The sequence below is a fragment of the Odocoileus virginianus genome, chromosome 18 (genome assembly GCF_023699985.2).
Source record: "Odocoileus virginianus isolate 20LAN1187 ecotype Illinois chromosome 18, Ovbor_1.2, whole genome shotgun sequence".
Lineage (NCBI taxonomy): Eukaryota > Metazoa > Chordata > Mammalia > Artiodactyla > Cervidae > Odocoileus > Odocoileus virginianus.
In genome coordinates this window covers 33,557,693-33,575,346 of record NC_069691.1, presented here as the reverse complement: position 1 = coordinate 33,575,346, position 17,654 = coordinate 33,557,693, and the positions used below count along the sequence as shown (strand labels likewise).

General features: G+C 34.6%; 1 protein-coding gene across 1 annotated transcript in view; it reads right to left on the bottom strand.

Moving 5' to 3' along the window:
- The window catches only part of CNTLN (centlein), a 316,478-nt gene that overhangs the window by 37,208 nt on the left and 261,616 nt on the right, over window positions 1-17,654 (bottom strand). The window contains exon 19 of the mRNA XM_070480550.1: window positions 4,250-4,441. Coding sequence (XP_070336651.1) covers window positions 4,250-4,441 — 192 coding nt within the window. The remainder of the gene's footprint in view (window positions 1-4,249; window positions 4,442-17,654) is intronic.

Sequence of the window (17,654 nt, the reverse complement as noted above, 5' to 3'; positions counted from 1 at the left end):
TGGTATATTACTATGTCTAATTTATTACTACTGTATCATTATATAGTGATGCCTTTAAAATACATCATGATATAAATGGCTACTCAGCCTTGCTCTGAATGGTCCCAGGCTGCTGTTTTTCTAGTTTTGTATTTTGACCTTAGAACTTTTATATTTTCTTTATCTGTCAATCTGTTGATCATAATTTCTTTCTTCTCTCAATATTTCTGCCTACAAACAATCATCCTGTCCCTTAGTATGCATACTCTAATTTGCTGCCTTTGAGGTGTTTTCTGCTGAGAAAGTAAACAAATAAACTCGTTACAGCTGTATTTAAAATAAAAAACAATAGGTAGTAAATGAAGAGTGAAAATATCTTCAACAGAATAAACTAAGTAGATAACTGATTCTTTTATGTTTTTTAATTTATGCTTGTTATTTTAGGTGGGTGAAAAAAATGCAATAATTGTGACTTTTGGATAATTGAGAGATTATAGAATTATAATAAATAAAACAATGCCAGCTTGACAGATACTTTTGTCAGACTCTAAATCTCACAGCTATTTTAATCCTCAGAAATCCTTTTGAAGTGGGTACAAAGTTGTCCCTGCTCTAGACCTCTGGAAAAGCTAAGTAATTTCCTCAGTCAGGTCCCACAAGAAGTTACTGGATGAAAAATGATTGAAACCTAGGTCCCTTGACCCTTTTCCATTTCCTACAACATAATATTTATCTGCAGCTACAAAATCTGGAGTAAAAGACATATTTCAAAGATGCCATAATGGTAATAATCTATCTTGGTTAGAGTTTATCTGTTTACGTTTATTAAATTCTTTTTAAAATTTCTGAATAAAAGCATGGACTCTGGAGACCTATTGACTGAGTTCTAATCTCAGCTCTGCCTCTTTCATAGCTTTGTTACCTTCAACAATTAACTTACTCAGTTTTCTTAACTATCAAATAGATATAATAATAGAACTTCTCTCATAGGCTTAAAACAAGTAATGAGTTAACATTTTTAAAAGACTTAGAACTAGACTGACAATAGATTATATATAAAGTCAAAGTAGTTTAAAAACTATTATTCTTTGTTATTACTGCAAAGCTGGAAGAGAACACAGTATATGTCAAAAGTATGCTTTCAACAATTAAGTGGTAAAAAAAAATTACAAATATTAATTAGTGTACTATTCAATCTAGATTGCATAAAAAGCTACAAATTAAATAGAAATAACCAATGTATATATCATTCACTGGAAGGCAGTTTTATGTCACTACGTATCTCATTATCTATCTATGTAAAGTTGAGTTCCTTGAGAAAATGTGTCCAATGTGCATAAAAATGAAGCTACAGAAAATGCACATGAGCCCTCTAATTTCTGAATGAACCATGTACATCTCAGAGGTATACCTAAGAATTTACCTGGAAAAGTTTAAATTCATTGGATAAAAACAAAACAGATGGATGTAGATCTTTAAGAGATTCAAATCTAACCAGGTTTTTTTTTTTTTAAATAGGCATAAAAAACATTAAGTAGAAAATACTCTATTTCTTGGAAAATCACGTTAGCAATTTGATACCTGTTATGGGCTGAATTGTGTCCTGGCAAAATTCATATGCTAAAGTCCTAACCTTCCCCTATAGAGCACCTCAAAATGTACTTGATAGGGCTTTTAAGGAGGTAATTAGGTAAAATGAGGTCACATGGGAGGGTGTTTATCTAATATGACTGGTTTCCTTATAAGAGAAAAAACAGGCCACACAGCTTGAGAGATGACGATGTGAGGGCACAGCAAGAAGGTGGCTATCCACAAGCCAAGGAAAGAGGCCTTAGAGGAAATCAAACCTGCCACTCCTTCAAGCTTAGATTTCCAGACTCCAGAACTATGGGGAAAAAAACTTCTATTATTCAAGCCAGCCACTCGATGGTATTTTGTTATGGCAATCCTAGCAAACCAACACAATATCAAAACATAAATTGTACTAACTAGATGACTAGGTACTTTAAAGTACCTAGCCCTCCAGAATATTTCCATATTAAAACATGAAATAAGACAAAAGTAAAGACTTATCCTTTTTGTCCCTATGTAACCTGGTCAGTGTCTCAGGACTCCAGGTTAGATATGGACAGTGTCACTTCAAACTTACATCAAGCATGATCTAAATTGCTTTAGGCATTCTTATGAGTCTCACCTTTAAGACATATTCTTTCAAAGTGAGGATGATTTATACAAGGGTAAAAACTTACACCATGGGACACAATGCTCCAAGAAGCTTACAGATATCCATATAGGCCTATTACCAAAATTTGTTACAAAGTATTAAAAGTAAGCAAAATCAAATAAGTAAAATAAAAATCAACTTAAAATTACTGACGATTTAAAAAATTTGAACAGACTTGTGGACTCTGTGGGAGAAGGCGAGGGTGGGATGTTTCAAGAGAACAGCATCGAAACATGTATATCTAGGGTGAAACAGATCACCAGCCCAGGTTGGATGCATGAGACAAGTGCTCAGGCCTGGTGCACTGGGAAGACCCAGAGGGATGGGGTGGAGAGGGAGGTGGGAGGGGGGACCGGGATGGGGAATACATGTAAATCCATGGCTAATTCATTTCAATGTATGACAAAAACCACTGCAATGTTGTAAAGTAATTAGCCTCCAACAAATAAAAATAAATGGAAGAAAAAAATAAATAAATAAATTAAAAAAAAAAATTTAATTTGAAAAAAAAAATAAATAAAAAATTTAGAAGTCAAATTAGACATTACTGTATTTAACATTCTATTTTTATTTTGGTGAAAACAAAACTATTAGGCACATAAGACAAATATAAAAGAATCTCAGAACTGTGAATAAAAGTCTCTGTGGTAGATAAGATCAAAGAAGACCTCAACGGATTTTATCCTCCATATAAAATCTAAACACTGAAATGTTCAATTTATACATTTTACTCCATTTTAATCAGTCAGAAACACATTTTAAGAGAAGATATACAGTCCCAAACTTGCACAATTTTTTTTTTCATTTCTATTATGTAAGGTAGTTAAAACTTATAAAATGTAGTTATTAAGGCAAGTTCTGTACACAATAGCTCTCTGAAAAAATGATTTTTAATAAGCATCTAAATTAATATCAATTGTTTAATCTGATTATTAATAATAAAGCAAAATATTTTCAAGCAATAGTACACGAACTTATTTTTAAACTTTATCCTAGTTTATCCTACTAGTAATCCTTCATTTAAAGATGTTATTATTAGAGAGAACACATATAATATTTTGGATTGAAATCAACAAAGTCTATCAGACAATTCTATACCCTAATACTCTCATAACAGTCATGTTATATTCTGTGCATTTTCAACCAGAATTTTCTTTCCAGTAACTCTCATTATAGCTATGGTCCCACATACATTTAGCTTCCAGTGAGCAATCCCACTGAAGAAAATAATATGTGAGGAATAAATGAGCATGTTTTAAGAAGCATGAAAGTAAACTTTCCAATTAAAACTCACAAATCCGACTGCTTACAAGATATTTCTCTTTAGCATAAGGCCAATCTTACTTTTAAGTTGCTGACAGTTTCACCTGGACTTAAGACATGAAGTGAAGTCGCTGAGTCATGTCTGACTCTTTGTGACCCTATGGACAGTAGCCTATCAGGCTCTTCTGTCCGTGGGATTTTCCAGGCATAATTCTTTATAAACAAAAGGAACACTGCTTTTTATTCTCACTCTCGGGTTTAACTTATTGAAATCTATTAAACCAACTCACCTTTGCTCTGTGCCTCTTCTCTTTTCCTCTAAATCCCCATCTCCAACAAAGAACCACCAAATTAAAATAGTAGCAAATATGTACAGGAAAGCAAATCTATTTATGTTGATACATTACATGTTTGAAAATAATTCTGTTCAGTGGCAGGCAGAGAGGAATTGAACAGTGGAATAAATGGCAATGGCCAGTTTCCATCATCTCCTAAGTCAGGATCTCATAGTGTCTTGTTATTTTTTCAGAGAATAGTATTATGAATTACCAGATAAGAATCTACCACGCTAAAATAGAAAGATGAGGTTAAGTGTAGTATTAATAATTTAAGGATTATTTATACCATAATTTACCTTTATTAGTAAAGTTAAATTAGAATTGACAGAAACATATCTTTAAGGATTCTTTAGTGATATCCTTAAAATATTCTTTAAGGATATCTTTAAACATATCTTTAAATAACTTAATACATGCTTTCATCTTTAATAAAATTTATAATCACCTTTAGTTTACACTGCAACTGCTTCATTTCCAAATCCATGCCCCTTGAAGGGCCAAGTGATGTAATCTGTATCCGTGGAACTGTTACCCGGGCAACTTCTTCAGTCAAACATGTGATTTCAGATGAAGATTCTACTGTCTTTAGTAAATCTTCTTTTTCTTTTCGAAGCTCAGCCAAATCTGAATTTAGCTTCTTTTTAAAGAAAATAAGTATAAATTTGTTATAAAAGCAATTACAGTTAACCTAACTTCTATCATGTCAACAAAGGTCTGTCTAGTCAAGGCTATGGTTTTTCCAGTAGACATGTATGGATGTGAGAGTTGGGCTATAAAGAAAGCTGAGCACCAAAGAATTGATGCTTTTGAACTGTGGTGTTGGAGAAGACTCTTGAAAGTCCCTTGAACTGCAAGGAGATCCAACCAGTCCATCCTAAAGGAAATCAGTCCTGGGTGTTCACTGGAAGGACTGATGTTGAAGCTGAAACTCCAATTCTTTGGCCACCTGATGCGAAGAACTGACTCATTTGGAAAAACCCTGATGTTGGGAAAGATTGAAGGCAGGAGGATAAGGGGACGACAGAGGATGAGATGGTTAGATGGCATCACCGACTCAATGGACATGAATTTGGGTAAACTCCGGGAGTTGGTGATGGAAAGAAGGCCTGGCATGCTTCAGTTCATGGGGTCGCAAAGGGTCGGACACGACTTAGCAACTGAACTGAACTGAACAACTAGCAGCATCAATTTGTATATTGGAAAATGTATGTTGGAAAATGCTAACCAAAAAAGTGACACTAATTATAAAGAGTTATTTTACAGAAATTTTAATTTCCACTAGTTTTTGCTTAAGGTTGTAAGGCTTTTAAAGGTTAAAAGAAAATAGACTAGCTGTACTCAGTATCTTTTGGTTAGCTGGTCTTTACTCATGATGTGCTATTTCTTTGCCTTCATATAAATGCGGGTATGCCAGAGATTCACATATTTGATAACCTTGTCTTCAGGGCTGATATCCTTAACTTGCAAAAGCCAAGCTGGAGCAGGACAGGATAACAGATGTTAGTTGTTTATTCCATTGGGTAAGTCTTACCACCCTATATAGCAGCCAAAATGCTTCTCATTTAGCAACATAAATGTTAAGTCCAATTAGTGGAAGAGGCTTATTAGAGATTTAGTTCAAATAAATAGCATACAAATGAATTCGCTCTGTTTTATGCACTTGATTGATAGTTGACAAGTCCTCTTTGTAATGCTGAGGTAGACTATATTGAATTCCTTATATTTGAATTTTTAATAGCATAAACATTTTACTAAATGACATACTGGTAATGCTTTTATGAAACAGTGTAAAAGAAACTATCTTAATGTTATCCCCTCTCATTTACCAATCTGTAGTCAGCAGAATGCCACCAAGGTGTAATGGCATAACAACCTAGAGATCCTTAAGAGGATAACTGCACTACTATTTTATTATTCCAAAGAAGCTTATAATATGGTAGTTTAACATAAGGAACAATTAGACAAAATTGCTTAAATCTCTCAGAGGGAGAAAAAATCTTTCTTTGTTAAGAATTTTAATTAAAACAGTAAAAGATCTGCTAACACACACAGTCATATATATATATATGGGACATAAGTTATTTGAGCATTAACACTATGTTTAAACACAATCTCTAAAAGAATACCAATAAATCTATAATTTCATATGTATGTCTGTGTTCATGTGTATACTGTAAAATATGAATATTTCAGATCATGAATTCAGAACTAGGGCTTGATATATTTGAGATTAAACTATGTTTCTGTGAAGTAAGAAGTATGTTCTGATGTTAAAAATCTGTTTCTTTGGCTCTATTTCAACCTATGATCTAAAAGGGTGTTTTTTTAGATTTTCAGGAAATATTCACTCCTTGATTGTCCCAAAGGTAACAACTACTTAACATCTAAAAGCAAACTCATAATTTCCCTAAATCTGAAAATCTTCCTGGTTATTATATTTATTAATGCTCTGTGTCCAATCAATTGTCAGGTTCTATAAATGATGTTTCTCATACCCATTTCCTTCTGCAACTTTCTTAAAAACGAAGACTTATTATCCCACTAAGACCACTGCAATAGCCCTACAGGCAACCTTTCTCTACATTCAAACCATCTTTTATGCAACTTCCCAAAACAACACTGACCTGTGATTCTCTTATTCAAAATTCTTCAGAGGTTCCTCAGCTCAAAAGACTAAAGCTCAGATATTTATGGTTATTATAAAGCTCTGTCAGGTTTAGCTTCAATTTGTGTTTGAGTCAGACATCACTTGCAGTCAACTTACCTGCTCTTCCCCAAAGCTTTCAGCCATTTCTACTTCGATGACTCTACACATGGTATTTCCTCTGCTGAAATCTCTCATGTGTAAAGTATTTCCTCCTTTCTGAAGCCTTCTCTGCAGTTTTCTTCTTTTTTTTTCAACCAAGTAGCTTCTTCATTTTCTTAGCTCCCATAGCATGTGCCTGTTCCTCAACCGTGAACCCGAGTAAAGCCTTGAGAGAGGACTATGCGTTTGTTCACCTATGTATCCATCCCCAACCCCGACATGGTATCTAAAAGCTATGCCTTCTATATATTAAGAACCAGAAGAACAATTTCAAAAATTCAAGCCTACCTTTTTGTAACACAGATGGTACTATAAAGGCACATATTGATTTCCTCTTTTATTTATAATCTTTCTGTTTTTTGCTTCTGAACTTCTTATTTTGTTTTGGGGTATAGCTGATTAACAATGCTGTGACAGTTTCAGGTGAACAGTGAAGGGACTCAGCCATACATATATGTGTATCCTTCTCCGCCAAACCCCACTCCCATCCAGGCTGCTACATGATATTGAGCAGAGTTCCATGTGCTATACAATACTATTATTTTATTACTATATAAATTAAAATACATTTTTATTAGCAATGTCATATTTGTTGTTGTTTAGTCACTAAGTCGTGTCCAACTCTTTGCCACCCCATGGACTATATTATAGCCTGCCAGGCTCCTTTATCCATGGAATTCTCCAGGCAAGAATACTGGGTGCCAAGTCTCAATCATGTCTGAATCTGTTATGCCCTGAACTGTAGCCCACTAGGCTCCTCTGTCCATGAGATTCTCCAAGCAAGAATACTGGAGTGGATTGCCATTTCCTTCTCCAGGGCATCTTTGCCACCCAGGGGTAGAACCTGTGTCTCCTGCACTGGCAGAAGGATTCTTTACTGTTGAGCCATACTTTCACTTAAATAGTATGCAACAGAACATTTATCAATCCTAAAGTTAGTGCTTTGCATCTAAATTAGAATGTTTGAGAGTTTCATTTGGTAATACATAACTCATGGCTACAATTCCAGGTGGAATTTCAAGAAACACTGAAGACTAAATTTTGATGAATCAATTTTCTTCCTAGTGGCTTCTTTTATTTGTTAAACTTGTATGCAATTAGATATATTCTTTCCACAGTGGCAAGTCCTAACTTCATAAATATATCCTTTGTTGAGCAAAGACCAAGGCAATAATGTATTTCTCTAAAAGATATGTATATGTAGATTTTAACTTCAATTTAATGGTATAAATATATAGTAAACAAAGAAACACTGAAATTATGAAGACAATAAAACAAATGACCTGTTATTAAAATATAAATCTTGCTTTCATTAAACTATTTTAAATCTACAATCTTTAGAACATATTTTCAATATTAATTATATATGCCTAGAAATGCTACACAGCACCTGTTGAAATAGAGGACATACACAAATCATATATTCTATCAGCTTGGAATCCTCTGATTATCCATTTGCATTTTGGACAACTAATAATGACTATTCTCAGTTTAAGAATTCTCTTCCTTATTTGAGAAATTTTAAGAGTTGAGAAACATAAAGAATAACTTTCTTTTATTTATACTTGGTTTGGAATGTGAGACTGTTGTGGTGGCCTTGTTAGAAAGTGATTGTGCTGTAAAATCTACCAATAAATTAAAATGACCCTTAAAATCACTATTTTTCTCTTTATATCAGAAGCATGACTCCTATTTCTATATTTTTACCTTTCCACCTCTAATCAAGATTTTAAAATAATTAAGTCATATCACATTAAAATCATATATAATACTAAAACCATGGAAGAGTTGTAATTTCTGGATTCAAATTTGGGAGATACTGCTTACCTGTGACACTGGTGACACTTACTGAGTGACATTGAGCAAGCACTTGATTTTGTTTCCCTACTTAAAAACAGATGATGCTTGCTTACCTAGTAAAAGTAATTTTGAGGGCAGATTTTTTTTTTTAATCTATGACCAGTTCAGTTCAGTCGCTCAGTCGTGTCTGACTCTTTGCAACCTCGTGGACTGCAGCATGTCAGGCTTCCCTGTCCATCACCAACTCCCAGAGCTTACTCAAACTCCAGTCCGTTGAGTCAGTGATGCCATCCAACCATCTCATCCTCTGTCGTCCCCTTCTCCTCCCACCTGTAATCTTTCCCAGCATCAGGGTCTTTTCTAATGAGTCAGTTCTTCACATCAGGTGCCAAAGTATTGGAGTTTCAGCTGCAGCATCAGTGCTTCCAATGAATATTCAGGACTGATTTCCTTTAGAATGGACTGGTTGAATCTCCTTGCAGTCCAAGGGACTCTCAAGAGTCTTCCCCAACACCACAGTTCAAAAGCGTCAATTCTTCGGCGCTCAGCTTTCTTTATAGTCCAACTCTCACATCCATACCTGACTACTGGAAAAACCATGGTTTTGACTAGACGGACCTTTGTTGGCAAAGTAATGTCTCTGCTTTTTAATATGCTGTCTGGGTTGGTCCTAACTTTCCTTCCAAGGAATAAGCATCTTTTAATTTCATGGCTGCAATCACCATCTGCAGTGATTCTGGAACCCACCAAAAATAGTCTTTCACTGTTTCCATTGTTTCCCCACCTATTTGCCATGATGTGATGGGACCGGATGCCATGATCTTAGATTTCTGAATGTTGAGCTTTAAGCCAACTTCTTCATTCGCCTCCTTCACTTTCATCAAGAGGCTCTTTAGTTCTTCTTTGCTTTCTGCTATAAGGGCGGTGTCATCTGCATATCTGAGGTTATTGATATTTCTCCTGGCAATCTTGATTCCAGCTTGTGCTTCCTCCAGCCATGCATTTCACATGATGTACTCTGCTTATAAGTTAAATAGAGTGACAATATACAGCCTTGATGTACTCCTTTCCTGATTTGGAACCCGTCTGTTGTTCCACGTCCAGTTCTAACTGTTGCTTCTTGACCTGCATACAGATTTCTCAGGAGGCAGATCAGGTGGTCTGGTATTCCCATCTCTTGAAGATTTTCCAGTTTGTTGCGATCCACACATCCAAAGGCTTTGTCATAGTCAATAAAGCAGAAGTAGATGTTTTTCTAGAACTCTCTTGCTTTTTTGATGATCCAACAGATGTGCAATTTGATCTCTGGTTCCTCTGCCTTTTCTAAATCCAGCTTGAACATCTGGGAGTTAATGGTTCATGTACTGCGGACACCTGGCTTGGAGAATTTTGAGCATTACTTTGCTAGTCTGTGAGATGAGTGCAGTTGTAAGGTAGTTTGAACATTCTTTGGCATTGCATTTCTTTGGAACTGGAATGAAAACTGACCTTTTCTAGTCCTGTGGCCACTGCTGAGTTTTCCAAATTTGCTGGCATATTGAGTGCAGCACTTTCACAGCATCACCTTTTAGGATTTGAAATAGCTCAATTGGAATTCCATCACCTCCACTAGCTTTGTTCGTAGTGATGCTTCCTAAGGCCCACTCGACTTTACATTCCAGGATGTCTGGCTCTAGGTGAGTGATCATACCATCGTGGCTATCTGGGTCATGAAGATCTTTTTTGTACAGTTCTTCTGTGTATTCTTGGCACCTCTTCTTAATATCTTCTGCTTCTGTTAGGTCCATACCATTTCTGTCCTTTATTGAGCCCATCTTTGCATGAAATGTTCCCTTGGTATCTCTGATTTCCTTGAAAAGATCTCTAGTCTTTCCCATTCTATTGTTTTCCTCTATTTCTTTGCATTGATCACTGAGGAAGGCTTCCTTATCTATCCTTGCTATTCTCTGGAACTCTGCATTCAAATAGGTATATCTTTCCTTTTCTCCTTTGCCTTTCACTTCTTTTCTCAGCTATTTGTATGGCCTCCTCAGACAGCCATTTTGCCTTCTCGCATTTCTTTTTCTTGGGGATGCTTTGATCACTGCCTCCTATACAATGTCACGAACCTCCATCCACAGTTCTATCAGATCTAATCCCTTGAATCTGTTTGTCACTTCCACTGTGTAATCGCAAGGGATTTTATTTAGGTCATACCTGAATGGTCTTGTGGTTTTCCCTACTTTCTTCAATTTAAGTCTGAATTTTGCAATAATGAGTTCATGATCTGAGCCACAGTCAGCTCCTAGTCTTGCTTTTGCTCACTTGTTATATTTTACGTTTATATTTTTATTGTTAGCACTATTATCTTGTGGGAAACGCTACTGCACAGTCTAAGTGTCCTAAAAGCTGAGAACCTGAGTTAATAACATTTTGCTGTATACATGTACATAGACACATATATACACATATCAAATAATTCTATAATTCCTCTCATGGAAGAAACCTTTTTTTGTCTTAAGTAAATTCAAAGGTGTTTACTCCTTGGAAGGAAAGTTATGACCAACCTAGACAGCATATTAAAAATCAGAGACATTACTTTGCCAACAAAGGTCCATCTAGTCAAAGCTATGGTTTTTCCAGTAGTCATGTATGGATGTGAGAGTTGGACCATAAAGAAACCTGACCACTGAAGAATTGATGCTTTTGAACTGTGGTGTTGGGGAAGACTCTTGAGAGTCCCTTCGACTGCAAGGAGATCCAACCAATCCATCCTAAAAGAGATCAGGCCTGAGTGTTCTTTGGAAGGAATGATGTTGATTCTTTGGCCACCTGATACGAAGAACTGACTCATTTGAAAAGACCTGATGTTGGGAAAGACTGAAGGCAGGAGGAGAAGGGGATGACAGAGGATGAGATGGTTGGATGGCATCACTGAGTCAATGGACATGAATTTGAGTAAACTCCAGGAGTTGGTAATGGGCAGGGAGGCCTGGCGTGCTACAGTCCATGGGGTCGCAAAGAGTTGGACACGACTGAGCGACTGAACTGAACTGTTATTTTTTCCTAATTTAAAATTCCTTTCTAGGATACAAGCCAATTTAAAGCAGATGCATTATTCTGACTTTTTATTTCTCTAGCAGTGCAATTCCTCTACAATTTTTTAAAAGTTTATATCAATTAAAAAGTTGACATCAATGAGAATAATACTGAGATTTTTATTGATTTATGTGTAGTCAAGTATATTAACCAAAGGTTATAAAATAGAAGTTAATACTATAAAAGTTCAAAATGAGACATTAGTTATTAGTTATTTATTTAAATATAATACTGAAGATGCAGAAGTCTTTAAAAACAAAAGCACTCTCTAAGCAACTGTAAGAAGAAACATGAATATATTAGAGAATTCATTATTCAGTAATGAGCACTGTGGTAGAGTCCTGACAGAATTCTTGGATGACCCCCAAATGGCCAACCCCTACTTTTGTGATTTGCACCTGTGAATATGAGAGACTGTCACTTCCAGGATTACACTATCTGCATTATGTTATATGCAAAAGGTTTCTGTAGATGTAAATTATGGTCCCTAGTCACATGACTTTGAGTTAATCAAAACCAAGATTATCCTGACTGGTCCTGAATAACCAGGTGAGCCCTTTAAAAAAAGATCAGAGAGAATCTCCTGATGGCCTTGAAGAAGTAAGTTACCATGTTTTGAGAGGACTACAGATTGGCCCATAACGTAAGGACCTAAGGAAGGCGGCAGGTGATGAAAACGGTCCTCAATCAAGAAAATAGGGACTTCAGTCCTACAACCAGAAGGAGCTAAAATTTTCCAACAAACACAGAGGCTTGGAAGAAAACCCTGAACTCCAGAAAGAAAAGCAGCCTGGCTGACACAATGAATCAACTTTGTTGATACTCTGAGCAGATGATCAACTAAACTGTGCCAGATTCCTGACCATGGAAATTGAGTGTATGTTGTTTCTAAGCTGCTAAATCCATGGTAATTTGTTACATAGTATGGAAAATTAGTATGAATCCCATTTTTTTTTAAAGCAGCCCTTTTCTTGAACAGATTCCTTTTTCCCTTATTGCCACCCTGCCTTCCCTTAAGCAAGTGTCCTGAACCTACATTGTAAATTGATAGTTTATATAATACCCTCACTCTGTTTTTTCTTTTCTTCATCTATAAATTTGTGTTTTGTGTTTTTTAATTGCTCCAAAAATTGTCCCAGTTTCTCAGACAGAAATATAAATTGCCTATTCTAGATCTGACTTTTGTAGCTTAACTGCCAAGCAAAAAGAGGCTTGTTTTCTTTTGCTGCTCTCAAATAGTAATCCCATGAACAGGGTAGATAAGGCTCCCTGGATATACTCTCCTTTATTCCTTACATGGGAGTTCATTCATGCCTTTTATTTTGGGCCCCAACTTGCTATTTTCTGGAAGATTTTGCTAGGTAATATCTAGATTCAGGACCTGATTAAATATCTATGATTCATTCTTTTTACACATGTTATGTAGTAGGCACTGTTATTAGCTCTGTGTTTTTGATAATAAATAAAAAAAGTTATAATCCTTGCCTTTGGATAGTTATCAGTCTATAACTGAGAAATATATCACAATAGACTACAGTAAGCAATACGGAGAAACAAATTGGGGAGCTAAGGGAACTGCTGCTGTCTTCAAATCCTGTCTGGTAAATGTGAGTTACAGCCAGTTTCCTTCCATGTGTATCTCTTGATTTGTTTTGTCAAATGTTTCCTGGAAGATAGGTATAACATTAAAGGCCATAGCTAGATCTACGACCATCCTGCTTTCTGACTTTTACTCTAGAGAAGGCATCTGCCTGACCACTGCTGAGTCAACTCGAGGCAGTTGATGAGATGGAGAGTCTCTTCTCCAACAGGGAGCCTCAGTAAACATTTTAAAGTTCAAGAATGAATTGTCAGAAAAAATAAAACACGGCTCATGGAAAATATAGTATAGTTAAAGTAAAAATAGAAAAAGGGTTTTAGAAAAAAATCAAATCAGAAAGAATCATTTCCCTAATCAGTCCCCAAAACAATATATTTTTAGATACTCTCTTATCTTGCTGTCTCCAAAGAATAAAATATTCAACATGATACTAGTTGTGTAAAGATAATGCATTTTCAGTATTTAACTAGTTGAGGAGCAGTAGAGTAAAGGAACAGGATATGGGACAGTTCTTCATTTCTTTTTTTAGGCTGATTCTGACTCGTTTTTTTTTTTTTTTTTCTGGATAGTAACAACCCTAATAGCATTAAAAAAAAACATTATTCAGCTCTCCACATATATTTTTCACCACTGGATTAGAAACTTAAAATAATGAAGCATTTAAACATTTGAAAATAATTTTGGTTAGGGTAGTGGGATCTGAAAAGTAGACACATGGAAATGCTAGAAAACCCAACCCATTCACGAGGGTGAATGTCAAGGTCACAGGAGCAGGAATTCTGGGAAGCATGTGAAGGAAATAGTTGGTGGCAGAAGGATTCTTTCCAGTCCATGCTGGGACAAAGGTGAGACATCAAATGTTAGAAAAGGTCAATAAATAACCAGAGTAAGTGAGGGTTAGTGCCCATTTATAATAATAGTGGAGTCTCTCTCTTTTTTTTTTTTTCTTTCAAAACTCAAATGCCTTGATGGTCCAAGCAGTGTAAGCAATTATTAAATGGGAATGGTCTGTTTCCAATTACTTCACCAAAATCTTTAATCTTGAATTTTGCATAGGACAGAATATTGAATGAAATTATTTTACAATGAATACATAAGTTCATTTATATATCAAAATCAGATTTTTCTGGCTCACGCTTAAGTACAGGCAGCGATTTTTAAATTCTATATTAAGATCTTAAGAAATTATAACAAGGATTTCATTACCAGAACTAAAGCAAAAAATACTGAAGAGAAAACCTTAGTTGCAAGACATCCATGTAAATTTTATGTGCCAGATTGTCTTAGAAAGTCACCACGATCTTACGATATTTCTCCCTCCTGTGGATAGTGTTAATATTCTTTCATTGGGAATATTTTTGTTTTGTAAATAATAAAACTGAAAGAAATAAAATTCTGCGTGTCATTCATGTATAAAACTAAAAGCACAGTCACTTAATTAAAACATTATGAGTTACAAAGAACACTACATGAGTTTCTAGGTCACTAGCAAAATATTTTCCATACAAATACTTATCTAGAAAGATAAATAGTTCAGATTAATAACTCTTTCAAGTTAGTAACAACTGTTTTAACTTAAAACATGAATTTTCCTTTGTTATGATACTTAAGAACCTCAAGAAAAAGAATTAAACATTAAAAACTACCAACCAAAACAACAAAAACAAAAAACAAAGATCTCAGGCAGAGGTGGATTTATTTATGTAAGAAAATTTTCTTATGAAAAATACACTTAGTTACAACATCATTCATTTACAAACTATTTTCTGACAAGTTCAATTATTAAAAGCCTACAGTATGTTTCACCAAATGTCAAGCAAATGAAGGTAATATAGAGGACTTTTTACCAATGCTTTTGCTAGTAGTTAGACTTCAGTAGCCTTTAGAGACCATTAAGTACCCTTTGGCTAATTGGCCAATGGTAGATTAATCCTCTCTTTATTCTAGCAGCACTATTTTAACAGCCTTTACACTCTGTTAGTGTAGCATCTGAATGACAAAATAATATTGTGCATGAATAATAAGCAGAAAAGTTAAATTAACATTTCATGTTTCACATGCCATACCTATGTGTCAGAAGAACTTTCTTTTTAAGTCACTGACATTCAACTTTTTTAAACAATTGCATGTTGACATCTTATTGAGGTGAATCTTCCTAATTACTGCTAATTGCCTATCAAGAAAAAAATCTCTTTTCATGAAGTGCAGTTGTCTAGTACAGATGAACCCAGCTCCAGTGTGCATATTAAAGACAAAACATGACACTTATGGTGCTACTTTGTTATAAGGTCATACTAAATATGGTTTGCAATTAACAAAGCAGTTTTTTATAGTACTGAAAATGCCAATCTGTCTTGTGCTCAAATTAGATTCTATCAAAGAGATATGGATATCTGAATATGGACAAGAGATAACGCTACTCTCAGTAACATTTACAAAGAGTAAAATGAATTCAATGCCCTTATGCTTTGTAATGTAAGTTCCAGATGATGTCCAATAATTATATTGTAAACACACCTGAATATTATTTCTCAAAATGGAAATCAACTATTTTCAAATCTATTTTCAACTATTTTCAAATCAAAACTATTATTTCAAATGTCAAATTGTTTAATAGCTTACTAATGTTTAATTTTTAAAAAACTCCAATACTAAAAACATTTAACATGTATCTTTTAATCTGTATTAACAGTTTTGACATTCCAGGCATTTACAATAATTATTAACCTATGTGATACTAGCAATATAGTGTTTTCAAAATAATCTGAATAACAAAATTGATGGATTTTAACTGGACTGACGTTAAACCTCATCACTTACACTTCTGTTTTCGCAGCTATAGAAAAAGAATCAGCAAAAAAGCATTATATAGGAAACTCGAAAAATTAACTAATACAACTAACTTTTAAGTATTACTGGAAAAACAGTCAATATTTGGTTTATTTACAGCAAGAATTGCTCAACTGTAGCTCTGCTATTATTTCAAATCACCTATTGTAGTTACGAAAACAAAAGTGCCCTTAAAACTTATGTGCATGTGTGCTCAGTTGCTCAGTCACGTCCGACTCTTTGTTACCCCAAGAACTATAGCCTGCCAGGCTCGTCTGTCCATTCAATTTTCTAGGTAAGAATTTTGGAGTGGGTTGCCATTTCTACTTCAAGGGATATTCCTGACCCAGGGATCAAAGCTGTGTCTCTGGCATTCCTGCACTGGCAGGTGGAGTTCTTACCATTAGGGAGACAGATATTTGGAACCAAAATAATTCATGATTTTTACTAGCATAAAAATTTCTCAGTGTTCATATGGTAATGTTTTAAGTTCAGTTTCAGTCCTCCATATATCTGATCTACACATGGCATGCTTACTGATGATCATCAAGTTGCAATGCGTTCCCATTCTGATTTCCGTCCCCAATGGTAATGAGAGAAAATTGGCAGTACCATCTGATACGCCAAAAGAGAAACTGAACAATGTCTTTCTAAATCCCTCTTTTTAATTCCCCTTCTCTTGCTTTCTACTGCTTAAACTCAGGTAATTCAACACAGGAATGTCTATTCCTCACAGGTACTATAATATATACTTATATCCTCTTAAATTCTATTTTTCCTTTACCCCTTTTATAAACACTTTTTTTCAGTTACTTAGGTTGTATAGGGGCTGGAGCAAAAGTTGGGGTTCAGTTCACCCAAACTGAACCACTAAAACAATGAAGAAAAAAGAAATAAACATGCCAAATCACCAAAAATAAAAGTTGATGTTCCAGGGTGATATTAATAATTTATCTGTATTTACATAAAGAACAGTCATAAAATTTCAAGTGAAGTTACAAATAGTGATTGAGTTATCAGGAACAGAGGTGACCAATTTCTAGAATATCTGCAGAAGTCTCATGAAGTCTGCCTCATTTTCCCCAATTAAATATGGTTTTCCTAAGCAATAGATTTCAACACTTTTATTTGATTGCTTTTTCCATCCTAGTGGAATGATATTGCTTTTTAATGTACTATGTTTTATTGCACAAAAAGGCCTTGGTGAACTGGTCTGAGAAAACTAATGCTCACATATATAGTACTGTTAGTAAATGGAAGTCATAGCCTACACAGTTAAAAATTGCTCATAATATTTAACTCTCATATAGACTTCAGAAGAAAAGTATTAGTATTTCTTCAAAAAATTTTCGCCTTCTAAAATTTATAATAGACTATGATATATTTCTGGAATTCATACTTTATAAGACATATTCATAAGCCTCTAAAATGCATGTAAATAAACATTATGTTTATTTAAATTATACAGGACTCAATTCGTATGAATCATGCATTATCACACTAATCTAAATGAAATATTACCAGCTTTCTGGGTAATAAACCCAAAGATCATCATTTCTGGTTCCACATTTATATATTTAAATGAGTAATATGTTATATATTTCTTAAATATATACTAAATATGAACAAAATCTTACTACTTAGAAAATGAAATTTTTTACTGATAGGGTCAATAGTTACCACATGTCTTTCCTGAGTTGTACTACATCTAAGCTCTGCAAACAAATTACTTGGATT